This window comes from Pygocentrus nattereri, chromosome 6 (genome assembly GCF_015220715.1).
Source record: "Pygocentrus nattereri isolate fPygNat1 chromosome 6, fPygNat1.pri, whole genome shotgun sequence".
Classification (NCBI taxonomy): domain Eukaryota; kingdom Metazoa; phylum Chordata; class Actinopteri; order Characiformes; family Serrasalmidae; genus Pygocentrus; species Pygocentrus nattereri.
Genome location: NC_051216.1, coordinates 38,916,892 through 38,939,418, shown reverse-complemented (window position 1 = coordinate 38,939,418; position 22,527 = coordinate 38,916,892). Strand labels below are relative to the sequence as shown.

General features: G+C 39.6%; 2 protein-coding genes across 2 annotated transcripts in view; one reads left to right on the top strand and one right to left on the bottom strand.

Moving 5' to 3' along the window:
* Window positions 1-6,968, bottom strand: part of esyt3 (extended synaptotagmin-like protein 3) — a 34,246-nt gene extending 27,278 nt beyond the window's left edge. The window contains exons 1-2 of the mRNA XM_017695083.1: window positions 6,383-6,968; window positions 3,331-3,372 (exon numbers count right to left, since the gene is read on the bottom strand). Coding sequence (XP_017550572.1) covers window positions 3,331-3,372; window positions 6,383-6,697 — 357 coding nt within the window. The 5' untranslated portion in view covers window positions 6,698-6,968. The remainder of the gene's footprint in view (window positions 1-3,330; window positions 3,373-6,382) is intronic.
* A 1,766-nt stretch (window positions 6,969-8,734) lies between these two features.
* Window positions 8,735-22,527, top strand: part of dnah7 (dynein, axonemal, heavy chain 7) — a 181,672-nt gene continuing 167,879 nt past the window's right edge. The window contains exons 1-16 of the mRNA XM_037539674.1: window positions 8,735-8,988; window positions 9,238-9,294; window positions 9,389-9,491; window positions 10,073-10,235; window positions 10,332-10,422; window positions 10,962-11,142; window positions 12,097-12,169; window positions 13,428-13,553; window positions 14,430-14,549; window positions 14,952-15,135; window positions 15,275-15,454; window positions 15,907-16,176; window positions 18,076-18,203; window positions 18,508-18,586; window positions 19,286-19,510; window positions 21,526-21,672. Coding sequence (XP_037395571.1) covers window positions 8,977-8,988; window positions 9,238-9,294; window positions 9,389-9,491; window positions 10,073-10,235; window positions 10,332-10,422; window positions 10,962-11,142; window positions 12,097-12,169; window positions 13,428-13,553; window positions 14,430-14,549; window positions 14,952-15,135; window positions 15,275-15,454; window positions 15,907-16,176; window positions 18,076-18,203; window positions 18,508-18,586; window positions 19,286-19,510; window positions 21,526-21,672 — 2,139 coding nt within the window. The 5' untranslated portion in view covers window positions 8,735-8,976. The remainder of the gene's footprint in view (window positions 8,989-9,237; window positions 9,295-9,388; window positions 9,492-10,072; window positions 10,236-10,331; window positions 10,423-10,961; window positions 11,143-12,096; window positions 12,170-13,427; window positions 13,554-14,429; window positions 14,550-14,951; window positions 15,136-15,274; window positions 15,455-15,906; window positions 16,177-18,075; window positions 18,204-18,507; window positions 18,587-19,285; window positions 19,511-21,525; window positions 21,673-22,527) is intronic.

The following is a 22,527-nucleotide window of genomic DNA, read 5'->3' as shown; positions in this document are numbered from 1 at the left end:
CTGGAAACGCACTCCGTCCACCGCGGAGACCACACTGCAGCGTCGGGGAAGAACAAAGGCGACGGTGTCTGCATCTACGTGAACAACAGGTGGTGTATGGACGTAAAGACTGTTGAAAAACATTGTTCAGCTGACTTAGAGCTAGTGAAGTGTAGAGCCTTTTACCTGCCTAGAGAGTTCAGCTCTGTGCAAATTCTGGCTGCTTACATCCCTCCACGCGTGAACTCTGCCACGGCGCTAGGGCTGCTGCATGATGCCATCAGAAAACAAGAGACCGCGCACCCGGACGCCGCGTTCATTGTGGCCAGCGACTTCAATCACTGCAACCTGAGGACTGTCCTCCCCAAGTATCATCAGCATGTGAGCTTTCCAACGAGGGAGAGTAACATACTCAACAAAGTTTACAGCAATGTGAGGGGGGCCTACAGGGCTGTGCCTCATACCACAATTCAGACAGTCCGACTACGTCTCCGTGTTCCTCTACCCAGCATACAGACAACTCCTCAAGCAAGCACTTCCAGTGAGTAAAACTATCAAAGTGTGGAATGAAGAAACTGACTTGGTGCTTCGGGACTGCTTTGACAGTACAGACTGGGATGTATTCAGAACTGCTGCTGTGAATGAGGACTGTACTGTTGATCTAGAGGACTATGCATCTGGGGTAATGGGCTACATCAGCAGCTGCGTTGAAAGCGTTGTCCCTACAAGGCGCTGCAGAAAATACCCCAACCAGAAACCCTGGTTAAATGGTGAAGTTCAGTCCATGCTACGTGCCCGCCATGCTGCATTTCTCTCATGCAATGCTGAAGACTACAAAAGGTCCAGATATGACCTGCGTAGATCTATCAAAGATGCCAAGAGACAGTTCAGGCTGAAGCTGGAGGGCTACTACACCACCACGGACTCCCGGCGCATGTGGCAAGGACTACAGCACATCACCCACTACCATCAGACGAGCAGGGCGGTTACAAACAGCCACACCACACTACCTGATGAGCTAAATGAGTTTTATGCTCGCTTCGAGGTCCTCAACCCTGGCCGACTGAGAGACACTATGGCCACACAAAACACATCACCTTGAGGAGAATAAATCCACGGAAAGCAGCCGGCCCAGACAACATCCCCGGGCGTGCACTCAGGGTCTGCTCATCAGAACTGGCCGATGTGTTTGTGGACATATTCAATCTGTCCCTTGCGCAAGCTTTAGTGCCATCCTGCTTCAAGTCAACCACCATCGTACCCCTCCCAAAGAAAAGCATTGTGACCAGCCTAAATGACTATCGCCCTGTTGCACTCACCCCAATCGTGATGAAGTGCTTCGAGAGAATAGTCATGACTCATTCAACCATTCAAAACACTATAGACCCTCTTCAGTTTGCATACCGACGGAACAGGTCCACAGACGACGCAGTGAACACAGCCCTTCACACAGCCCTCACACACCTGGAGGGCAAGGACACCTATGTCAGAATGCTCTTCATTGACTACAGCTCAGCATTTAACACGGTCATCCCACACAAACTCTCAGAAAAGCTCCTCACCCTCGGACTGACACCTGCCCTCTGCAACTGGGTGCTGAGCTTTCTGTCAGATAGACCCCAGTCAGTCAGAGTCGGCAGCCGCACATCCAGCACAAGAACAGTCAGCACAGGGGTCCCACAGGGCTGTGTGCTGAGCCCCCTTCTGTACACACTCTTCACGTATGACTGCATGTCCTCCCAGAACAACACCAGCATCATCAAGTTCACTGATGATACTACAGTCGTTGGACTGATCACTGGTGGGGACGAGACAGCATACAGGAAGGATGTGGCTGAGCTGTTGGCCTGGTGTCATAACAACAGTCTCTCCTTGAATGCAGACAAGACCAAGGAAATGATTGTTGATCCAAGGAGGAAGCGGGAGCTACACACACCCCTGTATGTTGGTGAGACAGAGGTGGAGAGGGTGAAAACCTTCAAATTCTTCGGCATCCACATCAGTGAGGATCTCACCTGGTCTCACAATACACACCTCATCATCAGGAAGTCCCAGCAGCAACTGTACTTTCTGAGAAGGCTGAGGAAGTTTGGCATGCCAGCCAAAATTCTCAGCACCTTCTACAGGAGTACGATCGAGAGTGTTCTTACCAGCTCCATCACGGTCTGGTATGGAAACTGCACTGGACAGGACAGGAAGGCTCTCCAGCGTGTAATCAAAACTGCCCAGTCCATCTCAGGAGCAGCCTTCCCCTCACTACAGGACATTTATCACACCAGAGTCATCAGTAGGGCACAAAACATCATCAGGGACAGTACACACCCCCCAGCACAGACTCTTCACACTCCTACCTTCAGGCAGACATTACAGGAGTGTAAAGTCCAGGACAACTAGACTGACCAACAGTTTCTATTCACAGGCCATCAGGCTGGTGAACACCTCACTAACTACCTCTTCCCCCCTCCCATTCTGAACTGGTTTAACCTCGCACTCAATAACTGCACCTTACCTGCACTGTACTGCTGCTGTTAGAACAATACTGTTTACATCTATTACTGTACAGAGTAATATTGTTTAGTATTTACACCTGTTTTCATCTGTCACTTGATGCACTTTATGAACAGCTGCTCCACTTATTTGTACATACGCACGTGTAACTTTAATTTTATTTCAACTTTGCACATACGGTACACTTTTTTGCTTTTACCTTTTACTACTGTTTTTTGTGCTGTGCACATGACAATAAAACTCTTGAATCTCTTGAAACTTGCCAAGTCAAAATTTTCACAGGGGTGAGAGGAACCAGACATCCACCTTTAAGAGCTCCTTCAAAGCAAGTTGTTACATGAATTAGTTATGAATACGCTGCCTGATGCTTGAGAGATTATTTTATTATAGTTTTGCGATAAGCATAACCTTTTAGTGGAGGGGTGCATGTAGGATGATGGAAGGAAAGAAAACTTCCTAAGGAAAACTTATTTCCCATATTCACTCTTTTTACTTCCATCTAAAACTTAGAAGACACTAGTGGAAAGTGAGCACACTTGCCCGGAGCAATATCCACGGCACCTGGGGACCTGGGGACCCCATGTAGGTTCATTGGTGGTTTTGCATAGTACATAAAATGGCTATATTTGTGCTGTAGACAAGGTGACCCCTGCTTCCTATCACCACCACTGTAAAGAAATCAGAGTCTCTACAATGAACCATTTGACCCTCAACCACTCTGATTAATATTAAATATCAATGAATAAATTATGTTGAAATTCTGCAACATTGATGGAGTTCCCTTTAAATATTACATTTGGCATCAAAGTCTAAGGGGTGCAATGTTGAATAACACTTTCTTACCTTGTTGATCCAGGAAGCCTTCTCAACATCAGTAAACTGAATCTATTGGCGACAAAGACAAAGAAGAATAATTATCGCTGTACGCAGTACAGTACTGTACAAACAATAACTTTCCTAAGATATGGTAGAATATGTCTTTGCATCATGGTGTCATGTAGGGAAAGCCTGAAGGGCGCTTTGGTAAGATAATATTTGCATGATTTTTACTCGATTTGCCTTAGGTGGATCTGTTGGATCTCTCAAAGTCATGAATGCACCATACCAATGCAAATGTGCACGCACAGTGAGAGGAAGAGAAACATCCAAAACAAAGGTGGTGTATTTATGTAAAGAGTTATTAATGTAAAGAAGGAAATGGTAGCTAGTGGGAACATCAGCTCAAGTCCTACAGCATATACAGCGAGGGCCTCCCCACAATCTCCCACTGCCAATACGGCACTGCACCGCTCCCCCATTCCCCCATGCTGGACCTTGCGGGTGGTGGGCCCACAAGGCGCATATATATATATATATATATATATATATATATATATATATATATATATATATATTCTTTACATATATAACATATGTATGTGGACGTATGTGGACACCTGACTATCAGACCTACATAAGCTTTTTGGACATCTCATTCCCAAACCATAGGAACATAGAGTTGTGCTCCATGAGTTTCTCCACACCAAACTCATCAAACCATGTCTTTATGGAGCCATGCTGGAACTAGAAGTGGACTTCCCCAAACTGCTGACACAAAGCATTATGTAAAATGTATACATTGAATGCTGTAGCATGAACATTACTCTTCACTAAAACTAAGTAATCCAAACCCCCAGCCCATTATTCTTCCTCCACCAAACTTTAATGTTGGCAAAACTGCCGGTGTAACTATTTTGGTCTATAGAGATTGCATGGGTATGTGCTTGATTTTATACACCTGCTAGCAATGTGTGTGGCTGAATTAGGAGGGGTGTCCACATGCTTTTGCTATATAGTGTAGATGTAGACAACTGTACAGCCATAGCTTACATTCATAGATTTATTTATTTATATTTACAAAATCTTAGAGTTAGTATAACAAACTATTAGGTTAAAGGGCCCAAATACTACTTTTTAAAATAATGTTTCCACAAATGTTACTTTTAAAATTTAAGCGAGTTAAGTCATAAAGTATGACCATTTTCCAAACTTTTTTTTTTTTAATCCCTGTTTCTGTTACTCTGCCTTTATGACTGATATATGTAAATTGCCTCTGTTCTGATTGGCTGCCTCATTCTAAAAGTAAATCTGGCTGACACCCTGACATTTGATGTTAGATGCTAGGAGTGGCATGATTTGTGAGCAACAACTTGTTTGAGACATAACAATGGCGAGTTAAAAAGCAAATTACAATGTCATTTTTTAGATTAATTGAAATTTTCGTAATCCTAGTTACATCATCAAAGGCATTTTTTTTCTTTGAGGGTTCATGGTTCTATATAGAATTATTATGTTTACTAAAAAACCCTTAAAGAACCACCTTTTTTAAAAGTCTACTTAATAAAGGGTTGTGTATAGACAGTTCTACCAGACACAAGCAACCGTGTGTACAGTGCACTCAGAGAGTGCTTAACCTGTTGGCCTGTCCACCTGATGACAAGAGACACAGCAAGGCTAAGGTAAAGGTAAACTTCCAAACCCAAAACCTGCTTTGCCTGTAATGTTCCCAAGCAACACAACAAGAGCTGAGAGAGCCACACCCCTGCAAACTCACAACCGTGGTATTCAGCAAAGTTTTGGTTCCTGAATTACAGCACAATGCAGTCAGCGTAAAATAAATACTTCTTAGAAAAGTCTAATTTATACAGTTTCCCCCTTATCCCAAATTCAGCCAATCAGCCAAGACATATGTAGCATCTGAAGTTTACTTTGTACTGCACCTACAAGGATAATGCAACAAACATATGATGATTGCACATAACCTAACAGTAAACATTGTACAAACTCCAGGCCTAAATCATCAGCCACTTGTCTCAAACTCGAATAAACATATGTAATCTTTATTACAGTTGCTTATGTGCTTTCCGCTTGGCCTCCATTACTTGTTAGCCACCTTAGCCTTGTAGCTCCAGTGCAAAACAACAGAATCAAAATTCAGACATCAAACATGTCTATAGAGTAACACAAAATCTGTAAATATTTGACTTTTAACCAAACTACTATTGTAGTGCACATTAATAAGTAGTTCCCTACACAGGACTATAGTTAGGAAATACTGGAAGATAAAGCTGAGTAATATGACCATACATATCATTCCTTAATACATATCATAATGAATTATGTCACAAAACAACATAGTATGCTTTTCTATTCATATCATGGAAATAGTTAGCACTTGAATACTGACCAACTACCTGTTACGTTATAAAGAGAGCAAAATTAGCCCCTATTACCTGGATTTATTTCAACAAAGTATACCAAATATTATATAAAAATATAATTGAAAAAAAAATCGTTTTTGATATTTTTTTTTAATGTAGGTTCGTTTATTCTCATTTCCAACTGTTCAGATGTCTGAAAAATAAATATTGTGATAAACTGTGCATTGAGAAAATAAGTATCATAATATTATTTCTGCCACATCGCCCACCTCTATTGAAAGACTAAAATAACCTTATTAGAAAGATTATTTTATAAAATCTATGTATTGTAGATCTGGATATTTTGCCTTAAAATGCTCACAGCATTTACGCTGGGTATTTCTTTATCAGACTGTAAGCAGTAACTTTAGGCTAAGTCTGTATAATACACTTAAAGTAAGGCTAGTAAGGCTGAATTAACATAAAAAAAAATACAACCAAGCTACATACTAATGATATGAGCAGTAGGACCGCTTGACGTTAGGACTACTTGCTACAACACCAGTTCATAGGTTCTTACGGAACCCCAACTGGCCCAGCTCTATCCCAGCTCCCAGCACACCTGGGAGAGGTGAGCTGGGATAATGTAAACTCACTGGATATCCCACTGAGTGAAAACTGGACCACCGGGACCAGCACCGTGGCTCTATACCCACCCAGGCTGGCATGTTGAGAATCTTCATTTCGTTCTTTATCACATGATGCTCATTCTCCAAAAAGTCGATGGCCGTGTCTATGCGCACATCCTTGTGCTTGCGGTTCTTCTCCCAGAGGCTCCAGAGGAGGAGGCTCAGCAGGAGCCAGCTGATGCTGAGGCCCAGGGAGCCCGTGAGGTAGATGGGGTACAGCAGCAGGATGGCCCTACCCATGTACATGAGGAACTCCAGGAGAATGTGGTTCACATCACTGGGAGTGAGGTGATCAGTGCTGGGAATGGGGTGCTCAGTGCTGGGAATGGCATTGGTACTCATGCTGGCTCCTGATGAGATGGTGGTGGTTTGCTTTGGCTGCAGTTGGAGTTATATCTTCATGAGAGGCTTACAAGCAGCTGTTGTCTTCTTCAGAGGTCACAACGTGTGAATGGGAGGCTGGACATCCATTAGGGAGGAAGCTGAAGAGAGGCTGGTGGTCTACATGTCTCGTGTAGGTGGACGCTGCGGTGCTGTGACTGAAGTGCTCCAGGTTTCTACACTTCCGTGTTGGGAGTCGGTGGAGAGAGTGAGGAGGGCGGGAGGAGCATCAGCTCAGGAGGAAACTCCCATTAAAGCACGGCGGAGAGCTACAAAAAGAGGGCGAGAGAAGAAGCCCGTGATTGGGCCATAAAAAGTGGGACATACGTTGGAGGAAAACGTAAGGAAAGGATAGAGAAAAGAATCAGTTTACATTTTGATGTGAAAATTTGATAAAAAATAAAAAAAGCTGTTGAACAAAACGCAAAAAACGCCATGTCAACAACCGAGTCATGAGCTCTTTTGTGGAATCCAGACACCCTTTTATGATTCATCTGAATGATTACTCACACATCTATTTCATAGTTTGTAGCTTTATTGTGTTTTTATTGTCTGCTCTGATTACATTTTATGGACCTTTAGATTAAACTCGTTTTCAGACGGAGTGTCATCTGCGTGTCATCGCGCCATCTGGTGGCGATTCGGAATCATCACATGCACGTCAGGCGAGTTCTTTTATATAAAGGAATATGCATATTTTATACAGGGAATATACAAAATACACATATTTTCTGTATGTATTTTGACTCTAAGTATTTTTTTATGAATGGAATTATAATATACAGTCATAAGAACTAAAATATATATTGTTCTATAGTGAAATCTGATTTATAGGAATACACAGACTTCAAATACATGACATATTAACGTATATGAATGATACAAACACATACGTGTATCACATACATTTAACAGTATATGTCTATGTTTCTGGCGTATTTTCACGTTATTTGTATTTAATGTATGATCCACGCATCATACATTCAGTATTTGATATGTAACGATACATATCGCTGTTGGAAGAAAACCTTGTATCTCCAAAATGGTAACTTTACAGGAGAAGAAAAAAACATACTTTACTTTTAATGTAAGTCAATGGAACACTATTTTTTCCAAGTAATTTTGAGCCGTTTCTTTTGGTCAATTTATCATCAAGTTTACACCCAATGTAAAGGGCAATAAGCATTTTCAAAATATGCCAAAAACTGAAAAACGACAAAAATGGACATATCAGGTTTTGTTCCGAGAGCAGCGATACATATTGTCCCTCTATGTCCAATATTTCATACTTACACTACACACACACACACACACACACACACACACACACACACACACACACACACACATATATATATATATATATATATATATATATATATATATATATATATATATGTACAGTATACATGTACTCTTTATGATACATGAGCATAGATGGCCATATGTCAGCTTTCTACATGGGCTAACAGATTAATGACGTCATGGCATTGCCTTTGTTTTGTAATACAGATTGTAAATATACGGACGAGGCCATAATGTCACTCTTGGGGATATGTGACGTTCGTACGTGTCACGTGATCAGACGTAGCTCTTGTATGTAGACATGTCGTGTGAGTCTCTTAAGATCGAAAAAAGCTGGATCTAACTACTATGTTACCAAATTTGAAACGTCCCTGCTTCTTGTGTCTCTTTTTTGTCCTTTGTGTCTCTTTTATTTGATGCTTTTTTTTATAATAGGTTTTGTGATTCGGCGATTTACATATGCTTTCCCTCAAATGCAGCTGTGTGTAATGATGTGGAAGTTCATTAAAGACTGGAGTTTAAATGTAGTTTTCAGTAATGCGGACACCGCTGCCCTCTTGTGGACGCTTTAAAAACATGCACAGAGCGCGAGACTCTAATACTGACCGCGCGGCGCAGCAGCTTCCTTGGATACCGCCCTAGCAACGGCAACTCTCCTACAGTAACGTTACTGAAGTAAACAGAACGGTTAGCTTAGTTAGCTCAGTCTAACTCTTACGCCGAATTAATCAAACAAATATTAATGTTAACGCTCAGACTGCGCTCTTTCAGGACAGAGAAGGTGCTAAACTCGGTTTAGCAGCAGTTATTGAACTGTTTTAGAGTTAATAAGCATTGTGTAAGTTAACTAAAGGAAGAACAAGGCGGTTTATTTAGACTTTTTAGCTGTAGGTAAAAGCGAGGAAGTAAATGTAGCTCTTGAACTCAGCTGTAACATGGAAAGGAAGGTAAGACAACACAGTTAAAAGTAGGCATTAGGTACTAAAGGTGACGAACTAAATTGGGAAAGTAAAATGATCTCAGAAGTACGAATCCAACCTACAATGGAGTAAGGTCTGCATTGGCATCAGTTAACCTCCCCGCTCATGTACATGCAGTTTAACTGTTGTCTTATAAGCAGGTGTATTAATCTAACCTAGCTAGGCTAATGAATTCCCAGGACAAAAGCTTTTGAAGCTAATTAAAGCGTGTTACAGGGTGGACCGGGGGATACTAGACTACCTGAGATACCAGAAAGCCCTGTGCGCCCAAAGGTAAGACAGCAACACTCATGTTTAGGCTAATTCAGAGTAAACATGTACTTTGTATGTACGTTTTAACAGAACTTGTTTTCTTTGTGACATTCAGGTTCGGGTAAGGCCTAAGTTTCAGGACGCGACCCCATCCTTCGCCCTGCCGGCGCTGTCCGAGGAGGAAGCTGCTGATTATGGACTGTCAACTAGAATTTCCAGTAAGGGCCATCAAAGCAGACCAAGTAGATGCACAAAACTAGTAATCCATTTTGAAGTAGTGACCTCTGATGATGGAATCATTAACAGTGTGACGGCTTATCCAAGAAGCCCCAGTCCCAACCCCCAAATTTGATTTATAAAGGTCGTCAAAGATAACAGCATGGTCAACCGAAGTGGCGTGGATAATTAACATAAAATATGAATATGCAAGATAAATGTAAATACTTCTTAAATTAGTTTTAAAAGTAGATGTTAGTCATTTAAACAATAAGGAGGGTCTATATATATATATATATATATATATATATATATATATATATATATATATATATATTGTTTTTTTGTTTTTCAGTGTTTGGCATAAAGTGATAATGCCAATGTCACCCTTTAAATTGTATGCAAATTTTATGCTAAATTGACCAAAAGAAACTGCAGAAATAAAAAAGTGGAATTAAAAAAAGTAAAGCTTTCTATCTATCTATCTATCTATCTATCTATCTATATATATATATATATATAAAAATGTATATGTTACTTTTTAAAATTTACACCACTGAGTTAATGCTCATGTACCTCCCAGGACGCTCGTTTGGAGGAGTTGCACAGCAGAGTTTTGGCAGAGGCCTGGCCCAAACTATGAGCAAAGATGCTGCTTTTTCAGCCAAATCCTCCAGGCATGGTGGCAGCGTCAAGCTCAAAAAAGACAGAGAACAGTTTCGCAGAGCTCTCGTCAGCATCATCATGTGGGTGACGTTTCCCTGACTGCCTGTCAAAGCAGTAACTCACATGACTATTCTCTAATTACTGCATATTATTTATTATGTTGCTTATTATTGTAGGCAGCAGGAGTCTGACACTGGTAAGATCTTCACAGGTGACAGCTCACCACCCACCTGTGGCCCACTCACTTCCACCGAAAAGTGCATTTTGGTAAGAAGCTGTCAGCTCATGTGAATAATACGGCTCCTAACTCTGCATGAAATTGACGTGTTTGGACAATTTCTCCAAAACTGTCAGAGTCACTGAAAGAATGACTTTACAGCTAATTACTGGAATGAAATAGCATCGATTGGCATAATGTCATTACTGATGTGCACACTTTCTATTTCAGTGAATTTGCACCACTCGTCAAACTTTTGGGAAACTTTTTCTGAGGAGCGTTTGATTCTTACCGTTACTTTTCCATTTGAGTTGAAAGCAAAGGTTTTGTTAGCAGTTTTCCAAAGGCCACAGTAAGCATCTTTTGGCAAGCAAGGTCTGCCATTATTATCATTATTCTCAGTTTTTGAAAAAAAAAGATCTAAATGGCTTTCTATTTAAAAGTTTAGCATATAGCACACTCACAAACAAAACACGCTCTTTTATAAAACCGTTTTGAAGAGCTAGGTCTCCCTGGATGTTTGACAGGCAGTGTATCTTTACATTAAATTGTTAAAAAAATATAAAGATTTTGTGTCTCTTTTCTCCAGAGATATAACTACTACATTCGACATGGGATTGACATAGAAGACGTGGCACCAATGGAAGACACCTGGCTGGAGAATATCCTGGACCTGGTGCCAAGCCACTTGAAGAGACAAACGACAACCATTGAGGCTCTCTCAGATGAGATAAGAGAGGACTACCTGTTCAGTGTTCAGAAAGCCATGGGTATGAAGATAAATAGTGATGTATTGGCTTATGAATGAGCTGTCACTATCAGCCTGTGACTTTCCACTCAACCACTACTCAACCAATACTCTTTATTAATACACTCCATTCAAATTTTATGACATGTTGTGTCCCATGGCATCCCACACTTTCTTGATCATATGTTATATAAATTGAGAGTTGGGTCAAAAATGACATTTTTGGAAGCATTGGTAATGCTTTCTTTTACAGTCCTACAGATTTTAAGTGTGGGGTACAACCTCCAGTATACTAGATCCTTATTTTGGGTAACATTACACTGAAATGCCAAAACGGTTGTAGGTATTAATTGAGTTAGTATGAGGTACAATTTCTAAAGTGCTGTGTAATTATTTTGGGTAAAATGATGATCAGTACCAGTACAGTCTAACAGAATTACACTAAAATGGCTAACAGGTCTTAGCTATGAAGCTGATAAAGGATATTATAAAGTGTCTCAATAGTAATATGGAGTGACAGTGGTAGGCCGTACCATTTCACTGTGACATCACACGTTTAAGCAGGAAATTAAATCGGAAATACATAGAAATAGATATTTTTTTGAAGTAAATGCTAAGAACCCAGTACAACCATGGTAAGAATCATTGCTTTTAACAGCAACCTGATACCTTTTTCCCAAAATAACTGGTCAGTATTTTTTAGATTTGTAACACAAGCGTATCCAGTTAATACCTAGAGCCATTTCTCTGTAATCTAATTAGATTGAGTTGGAACTTTCCAATATGTTATCCAAAATAATTACATTGTGCTTTAGAGTTTGTACCTCACATTTATCTGGTTAATACCTACAGTGTAAGGGACTTAAGGGAAACGTCACCACGATAGCTTGAAAAAAAACAACAACCATTTAATAGCTTTTTGTTTTCTATGGCTATTTCTAATCCCAGCACTGATAGACCTTTGCCTGCTTTACAGTGGATTTGACGCTACAAGACCCAAGAGAGAATGAAGAAGAGAAGGTCAAAGAGCTACCCTGTCATAGACAAGAGTGAGTCCAGCTGATTTCTAATTTTATTGTGTTGTATAATGTATAAAAATGGTTCTCAGCCTTGGTCCTGAAGTACAGCTGGCAGTGCTGAAATACAGCAGTTTTCTTGCTGTAGCACACCCAGTTCATCTCAGGAAAGGCTTGTTAATAGTGCATCGGATGTTATGGGAGCAGGGAAACTCTAAAATGTGCAAGAGAACCATTGGTCTCAACTTTTTGAGGGATAGGAATCTTACCTCATATAGTGTCTTGGTTCAGGGGACCCTACATAATCAGACAATTGGACCTAATCTTGTCATGTACAGTATTTGTAAATCCTTTCATGAGGCAGTTGATGAGTGCCTGAAGTCTGTAATCCATAGACACCATTAGAAGGCTGGCCACTTTCTCTGGTGATGTTCTGCCAGGCCAAATATAGCCGTTTTTAATTTGTAAGCATTTTGGATTTTTTAGGATTCTGTCTTTCTTTCTTCAGTGCATTAAATATTACTAATGTTTTTAATTACTATTACTGTTCTCCACACATTCCTCTTTCCATCACTCTTATACAGGTTAATCTCTTGCCTATTTGCCTTTGTCTCAGAACTCTACAGGCTTATTATGTATTTCCACCAAACTGTAACCTCACCTTTCAGTTCTGAAGGTTTACCCTTGGTTTTCATCTTCTGGTAAACCCTGAGGCATGCTGTGTTGTTACATTAAAGTTTTTTTTTTTCTCTGCCTGCTTTGATGTTGTAGTTCCCAGGTTCCACAACATTCTTCTTACGTTTGTTTTGGCATGGCTAATGTTTCCACTGTGTCCCTGATGACTATCGCAACACACTTCAAAATTAGATAATACATATAGAATCAGCTCTAGATCTCTGTTGCTTGTAAACTGTGCCTTAACACACAGATAGCAAAGGAATAACTGAGTAAGCAATTATCCAATTACTTATAATCCCTTAAAATACATACTTTTTAATTAGCTAGATTAGCACTGACATTTTTCAAACATTCTGTAACTTTTTTACATATAGTGACATCAAAATGACCATGAAGTTTGCTGTTCTTCATTATTTATTTTCATTATTCATTTATCAGTAGATGTTTTCAGAACTTTGCATTTGTTTACATGATGTATGGCTAGTATATTCCTAAATCTAGGGAGGCGAAGACCAGTAATAAACTTGATTTCCACTATTGACATATAGAAGTAGTTTGTTTTTTTTTTGTTTTTTTAAAGATGAGACCATTTTTCCATTAAAATGCCTTTTAGAATGGAAGTTGTGCCAAAGCCATGGAAGACGTCCTTCCACCAAACCAAGAAAAGGATGAAAATTCGGCTCCACTCCTTCAACCCCACCATGCTGTCTATGCTGGACCTGTGGCACGTGTCCTTCAAGTGAGTGTCCAGGTGGTCCATTATGTGATCAGTGGCTGGAGCACAGCCACTTTGCATGTAGTGCCACAAGACAACAGAGCAGAATTTCAAGCTTTGGCCCACTGTTTAGCAAGTATACATTAACATTACATATACATTCAGCATTACTGAAGATTCTCCAAAAGCTAAAAATTTGGAGTGTGGTATGATTATGATCATTGTGTGGTATGATTAGAAAGTTATAAAAGCATTTTTCCCCGCGTTCAGTATACAGATCAGTGGACAGATCATTTTGTGCACACTGTTAATAATCTATCTATCTATCTATCTATCTATCTATCTATCTATCTATCTATCTATCTATGGCCCTTTACTATGAGGATCATCAATCAAGCTAAATCCAGCTAAAGATGAATTAACAGTAAAACCATCAGCTGTTCTAACAGTTGCAGTCCTTAGATGACTAGAAATTTGTTTGTTGTAATGGCTCATAAATTAACATAATGAAAAACTATCAATCTTGCATGAAGTCAGTCGTGGAGTTCTCAATTTCAGCCATCCTCTGTTTTATTTTCTTGTCTATAGGCCTGCTTAAATTAGTTGTTTGAATTCATGTTTTTGATATCATCATATGACACATTGTTGGCCTTTTGAATGTCTGTTTCATGAGAATTATTCCAGTAAGCTGAGACACTTCCAATAAGCTGAGCAACTGTTGCAGCTGGGTTTCAACTGAGTTGCAGAACACTTTACATTATGAAACTCAAGAAAAATTTAGTTTCATGTAAGTTTCAAGCAATTAAAATTGCATGTACGTTTCACTGTGTAAAGGCAGTCTCACAGTCTGTCATGCAACTCCCTTTCTTTTCCGCTGAGCAGTATATTCTGTTCCTGCAGGAAGTTGCGGCTTATTGATGTGCAGGATTTCCACACCAGACAGGAGTCCATGGAACTCTCAGTCTTCAAGCAGTTGGCCAGCAAACACATTGAAGGTGCCAAAGATGTCCTAATGGAGAAGTATGAATGCAACTGTTTCACTACATTTACTCTTACATTTGCAGTCGTTCTGTGGGTTTGATATCTTTACTCATTTTATATTATATTGGAAACCCCAGCCTGGTGGCTCCACTCTTATCAGCACCAGCATCACATCTAGTACTATGTCAGTATTACTGCTGTGCTCAGGTCTCCCACCCAAATGGTAATCATTTAACAGTGGGTATGTAATCAGAAACTGACAAATGATGAATGGAGAGGGACTGACAAATTGACAAATCAGATGATCTACAGTCTGTGGACAGTGAGTGGTAATACAAGGTAGGGGTTTCTAATAAAGTCAACAGTGTATATGTGATATTGATGGATGCATTTAAGAGAAAATCTTCTGAAGAAAATCGAAGGCCTATTTGAATTAAACAGGTGGCTTCCCGAAGTGCATCGTATCTACTACCAGGGGAAGAAGCGCAAACTGGTCCCCAGTGACGCTAATCCAGCCCGGCTGCAGTCCTTCTTCAACTGTGTAGCAGCACTTATGACCTCCCAACTCCAAAGTCTGGCTCTGGAATCCATCTATGACTACACCCGCCTGATAGCTCAAGACCCGGTAAGACTTGAAGTGTCTCAGCCATTTCAGACTACCACTAAAGTATCTGAATACTTCTTTCCCCTCACTGTAGTTGAATAACCTTTACTTCCTCAACCATTAGTGCATATTAAGTAATTCACATGCTCTCTCCCTGAAGTGTTCGGTGAGAGCCTATGAACATCCAGGCTTTGTTCTGAGGTTGATCCTGGAGCAGAATGAAATCAAGTTTGAACCTCAGTTCCAAGACTGCGAGGTCATTTTGGTGAACGTCTATGATGCAATGCTGAAGTCCATCAGCTCGATGCCTCGAGTTGAGACAAAACTTTACTCAGAATGGGTAACCGACACTTTTTTTGTCTTTGTTCAAGTTTTGTTCAAGAACATTACACATCTTATGCCCTAAGTTTAAAAGCAAATATTTGTTTCAAAAATATTTTATGGCTAAATCAATTTGCCAGCAACCACCAACGCTCAGTTTTGTCCTTTAGGAAGAAAAAATGAACATGGTTCTCAGCAACAGCATGGAGCAACTTTGACCATTGCATACCCTTCATTAATTCATTTAATTTCCAGTCAAAACAGCCATTAAGTGAAAGTTATTAATTTTTCAAGAGATATTATTTGGGAGATTAGATACACAATCAAATCAAATGTGTTAATTTTATAAAATGTGATTTAATAACAAATTAATAAAATAATTTTTGACCTGCACGATAAGCAATTGTCTTACCTAAATGAGCATTTGCAATTAAACTGACCACTGACTACCACTTCTATATGTGTACCCAGCCAGGCACAGAGACAGGCAGCCTGAATCCCATCATTCTGCCTGAGATCGTACAGGCCCAGAAGGAGGAGGTCCAGCGAGTGATCCGCGAGGAGAGCAATGGACCTCTGGAGCATGTCCGCCTCTATGATAAATACGCTCCACTGGTGTCCCAGCAGGCAGAGGAGGATGTTGAGCAGTTCTTGCGCGAACAGCACTCCTTCCAGGAGATGATGATAGAGGTGACACGCTACCAGCAGCTGGCAGATGAGATCCAGTACAACTCCTGCAAGGTCAGTCTAACTGTGAACATTGAATCTCCATTTCCCTAGAATAATAGGGACAATTAACCAATTCTGTATACTAGGGGTACATGAATATAATTACTGTGAGCATTTTCATTATTTTATGAAAGTATTTTACATTATTTGACACCACAGGCACTTCTAATGGTTGGTGAATGCAATTTCTGGCCCAAACATTCTTATTGTTATAATAGTGGACAGTGAATTGGCTAGTGACCACATGTGTATTAGGGGGCTCCTTTTGAACAGTCTAAATAAACCTTCTTCTGTTTTGTTTTCTTTCTCACTGAGCCTGTAAAAGCAGTCATTTTGCATGTATGTCGTTCAGCGTGATTGGTGTTCTGAATGACTGTCTCTTGAAACTTGCTTTGTGAAGTTGAGACACTGGCAACTGTTGTAGCCAAGTTTCAAATGAGTTGCAAGATGAGTTACATTATACAATTGAAGTGCAATTTAGTTTCATGTGGATTTCAAGTAACTAAAGTCGCATAATTCACAGTGCGAAAACAGCCTAAGTTTTGTTAAACAGTGGATATTTTAAAATTTATAATCTTGTTTGTTTCGTAGGTAAAAAAAAAGTATTCTGCATTTGCATCAGATCTTCTTCAGACTTTTCAGTGAGCTGAGAATGATTTCCTATTCTTTTGAGGTTCTTTATGCATATGGACCTAGATCCCCTCTTTAATGGCTGTTTATCAATAGGAACATTACTTAATCACCACATTTGCATTTTTCTTATTAGTTTGGTAAATCAGATGCAGAACTGAAGGGATATTCACATCTTACCCTGAAGGGCCACAACACTGAGCCTTTTTTTCTAAGCTAAGATTTAATTAATTGTATTTCTTTTGTTGTCATTTTCATTTTGTTCTTTTGAACAAATTTAACATGCTGCATAGGCCAATTACAATAATTCTCTCAAACAAGGAATTATATTTGTTCATGCTCTGATGGTTTTGCTCCTTTCTTCCTGTAACCTAGAAAATGCCTTTCAGAGACTGGAGTTGTCATTACTGTTAAAACTGTTTTTGGATTATAGACTACTTCAAATGGTTTGTATAGGCTGGAGTAGCATTAAAGGATTTTCTTTTCCCTGGTGCATTAATAAGTCTTTTATAAAGATCAGATACTCAGAGACAAGGCATGACCCTCAAAATAAAGCCACAAGTAAATGTATGGCTGGATTTACATAGTATAACCTTCTCGCTAGTTGGAGGTTGCATGCAGCATATTTTCTATGCAACTTGATAGTTACACAAATCAATTCTTTTGAATCAAAGTACAACTACAACTTTGCTAACAAGTGAATTTATCCCATATTTGTAGTATTTTTACATAAAGAGATGAGAAAATGAATAACCCAGCTGTGTAGATGAAGATACAACAGCTAACAAAGCAGAAACCACACCGGAAAAAGAACCAAACCAAACATCTGTCCTGTAATCTTTAGCTGGCTAGCTACCTAGCTAATTAAGTTAACTGGACACTAGCAAATAAGAAATTTTAATCAAAGCATAACCATCCATTGTTCTATTTTCTTCATATCTTCATATCTAAAATGTGGTTAAAGGTTGCAAGAGATAGTTGTAGAGCTGCAAGAAAGAGTTTGTTACACAGTTTCAAGTAAGTTTTAAGTTAGTTGTATGATGTTTTTATGTACATACATTGCAGTGAATTTTCACACCAAGTTGGTTTTCTACGGTCCAAAACTGAGTTTTTGGGACATTGTATTTATTTCATTTGGTTCAGCTGGTTGCACATGCAATGGCTAAGTTGCATAAAATCTCACATGTGGGTGCTGATTTATTTTTCATGTTTTGGAGGAAAGCTGAGAGGTTGATTCATTCACACTAAGGCTGTACTCTTAGCTTGTTGTTAATGCTGTAGGTGGTACGACTTGGCATGTTCGAAGTCCATTCCCATGAGCTGGTCCGGGCCCTGGTGAAGCATGCAGAGGGACTCAGAGAAAAATTGGTCACCCACATGCTGCAGGAGCACCAGACGTTCAATAAGAAGTAAGTGCTAATGTTTCCTCACATTCTAAGCAAGGAAGAGGATGTTGATCAGAAGTTTTTTTTAGAGGCAAACAAAAAGTATTACCCTTTGATGGGCAATCACAGAATAACAGAGTTTTTGTCTTTTATAAGATGTGCTGAATTGTGCATACTTTGTCCAGAGACCAGAACTGACAAAGGAAAAATAAAGTTTTTAAATTTTAATTAAAGCGCAAAGAGATTACTTTGAAAAACATCTAAATAGAAAGTAGAAATAAGCATTCTTTACTTCTGCATAAACCAACCTTGTGTCCCCCATTTCTAGGTTATGTGAGGAGTTTGAGAAGATTGCTGAAAAAGCCCTCAGCATACCTTCAAACACACAGGAGCTCATGGCACTTAAGGTACTTTAAGTATACTGATTTTCAGCATAATTAATTTCAGTTCTGCTTACTCTTGGTTCATTAGAGTAAGTTGATATATGTATTGTTAATGAGGAAATAGTTGATGAAACAAAAGCTCCAAAAGTTAACTGTACATGAAAAGTAAAACTTTCTTAAATTTTAACCTAAGTTAATGTAATAAGATTTTATTGGTAAATCATTTAGGACTGTTTCTATCGGTCTGTTTGTCATGAATTTTTGATACAGTGTAGATGGCAATTAGCATTTTAAATTTGAGATGACATTTTAGTAACTGTCTGTATAGACATGTAAAAATGCCTGTATTCCTAACAGAAAATCCAAATTACATTCAGTGATTCACTGTATTAAACATTTCTAATGTCACTCATGGCTGGCAGCAAACAGTGCATAGAGGACCTACAACAAGCATAGAAAGTACAATCGTTGTGTGACTAGGACCTAGTGTCCCACTGTGTGAGTGGAATCTCACTCCGAAAAACCCTTTACTCAAACATAATGACTTTCTAAACCTTGCATAACATGAATAATTCACTCATGAATCTTAATAATTTTTGTTAATAATATTTGTTCATTTATGAATGCTTGTCAACAACTGCAGGCATAACACTTCCTATGATTGTTTATGCCATGTCTGACAGCTAGTTTTCTTAATCAGTACTTCTTTATCCTTCTTTCCAGGCCTATGTGGAGAAGGTTGAGGCTGAGGAGATGCCCAAGCTGGCGCTAAAGCTCATGGATTCAAATACACGGCTGTGCTTCTTGGTTGACTATGTCATGTTTTCCCGCATGGACATGCAGCTAAACAGGCAAACTTTCCAGTGGCACATGCGCATGCCGTCCGTCTTTGATGAGCACAGACAAATCATTAAGGAGAAGACCGTGCAGTTTCAGGATGGCCTCAAGGTCAGGTGGACACTACACGTGTCACAGGAAGTCACAGTAGCCCTTAAAATTCTTTCACAGTTTTTCACAGACATTTTCACAGTTATTGCAGCTAAAACAAAACATGTTGGAATATTGTGTGAACCACAAGGCTTGAACTTCAAGGCTTATATGTGTGCTTACACTTTCATAGCTCTATAACCTACATATTAGTTTCATAGTAGTTACCTAGTAATAAATAAAAGTTACTGATAGTAAATCTATGGGCAACAACCAATAACTAAGCCTATGATAGACGTCTCTCTCATATTCACTGAAACAAACAGAGAAATTGAATTGAGAAGCATTTGTCACTGTGTTTGCACACTGTGGACTTCTGCATTTAACTCATCCGTGCAGTGAAACACCCATATACATGCATACTAGTGAATGCACACACTAGGGGGCAGTGAGCACACTTGCCCAGAGCAGTGGGCAGCCCTGTCCACAGTGCCCGGGGAGCAATTGGGGGTTAGGTGCCTTGCTCAAGGGCACTTCAGTCATGGACTGTCAGCCAAGGGGATCAAATTGGCAACCTTCCAGTCACAGGGCTGGTTCCCAAACCTCCAGCCCATGACTGCCCCTTAAACATGTGATGTTTTGGCTGGGAATCACATGTTTAATCTAATCAAAAATGTGTATATTTTATTCTCATTTGGAAAAAGTCAGAAGTGCAGGGTTGAACCCACATTCTGTGGCCACCTACATTAACTTGTTGGACATCACTTTCCAAAACCGTGGGCATTAATATAGAGTTGCCCCCCTTTGCAGACAACAGTCTCCACTCTTCTGGGAAGGCTTTTGGAGTGTGTCTGTGGGAATTTGTGCCCATTTATTCAAAAGAGCATTTGTAAAGTCAGGCGCTTGTCATGGACAAGAAGGCAAGGCTCACAAACAGTGTTCCAGTTCATCCCAAAGGTTGAGGTCTCTGGAATCTGTGCAAGCCACTGGAGTTCCTCCACACCAAACTCATGAAACCATGCCTTTATGGAGCTTGCTTTGTGCACAGGTACATTCTGGAACAGGAAAGGGCCTTCCCCAAACTGCGAACACAGTATGGAACCTCACTTTGTGTGGAATCACAAAGCAGTCTAAAATGTCTTTGTATGCTGTAGCATTAACATTACTCTGAAATGGGATTAGGCCCAAAGTTGAGCTGTTGCTGCTCCTGTTTCACCATAATAGCACTTATGGTTGACTGGGGCAGATACAGCAGGACAGAAATTTCACACACTGACAAAACATAGCCTCCTATAAGAGTACTACATTTAAAGTCACAGAGCTCTTCAGTATGACCTGTTCTAATGCCAGTGTTTGTCTGTGGATATTGCATAACCAATGCTTGATTTGTACACCTGTTAGCAATGGGTTTGGCTGAAAACCTGAACTCAATGAGTACTTTTGGCCATATAGTGTATAAGATAAGATAAGATAAGATAAGATAAGGCTTTATTGTCATTCACATCACATGTGGTACATGAGGTGGAACGAAACATTGTACTCACGGTCCAGTCAACTCCTAAGTAACATAAACAATAAATAGAAGGTATAATTTATTATGTAACTATGCTATTTAAAATTACAATTGAAATTGAATAGGAAAGCAAACATAAGACTTCTAAGAACTGAAAGCATAATTAAGGCAGCACAATGTGGACACCCCTCTGAGTAGCAAAGACCAAACATAGCAATCTCTAAGCAGCAATATAACAACAATGACTGCTCAGATCACAGGCATGTACTTTTACAGCAGAGTACATTGTGTACAAAGTTTGAAAACATACATCAATATATCAACAACCACAGGTAAAAATGAAACAGAATTTCAAGGCATCCATTAGCAAATCAAAGTAAAGCTCCTTATTGTAATCTCAAATGAGACAGAGAGCACATTTACAACAGACATAAAGAGACCACCTCTCACTAACAGGCTAGGCTACATTATCAATCATACTCCTATATTAATTCAGCTACTAATGACTCTGTTTTGCTCACAGCTGCGGTGTGAGAGGTTTATGGAAGACCTGGAGAGCTATGCCAAGCAGGTGGAGGAGTTCCTCACTTTTGGGGACCTGTCTGAGCTCAGCAAGTATCTGAAAAAGGCTCAGGCCCTCAACGCCAAACTAGAGACTGCCATGGAAAAGGTCAATTAAACCACAGCCATTGGTGGTTTATAATAACGAATAGCTAGAAACACATTTATTTTGACTGTATGTTCTTTGTAGATGCTCAATTTTTCAGCTATTACTCAATTAAATATCCTAAACATATTCCTAAACATAATCCTAACACTATTCCTAACCTAAATTCTAACCCTACTTTTAATCTCAACCTCAAACCCAAAACCTAATCTCAACACTCAACATTTAACCCTTGTCCTAACCTAACTTTAATCTTAAAATTAAATCCAAAACCTAATCCTAACTCTGGCCCTAGATTTGACCCAAAACCTAAATCTAAGCCTAAATTTCATCACAACCTCATCCCAAAACTAAAAATCCCTAACTCTGGTCCTAAATTTAAACCTTGTCCTAATCCTAAACCTAACTTTAATCTTAACTTCAACCCGAAAACTAATTGCAACCCTAGCCCTGTCAGAAAGTTAACCCATGTCCTAATCCTAACTGTACTTTTAATCTCAACCTCAACCCAAAACCTAATCCAAAACCTTACTCTGGTCCTGAATTTAACCCATGTCCTAATCCCTACCCTAACTATGGTCCTAAATTTATCCCTTGTCCTAATCATATCCCTAACTTTAGTCTCAACTTCAACTTGAAAACTATTCCAAAACCTTACTCTGGTCCTGAATTTAACCTGTGTCTTAATCCCAATCCTAACTCTGGTTCTAAATTTAACCCTTGTCCTAATCCTAAACTTGCCTTTAACCTCAACCTGAAACCTAATCCTAACCCTAAATTTCATCTCATCCTCAACCCAAAACATAATTCTAGCCCTACTTCTGGTCCTAAATTTAGCCCTTGTCTTAATCCTAACCC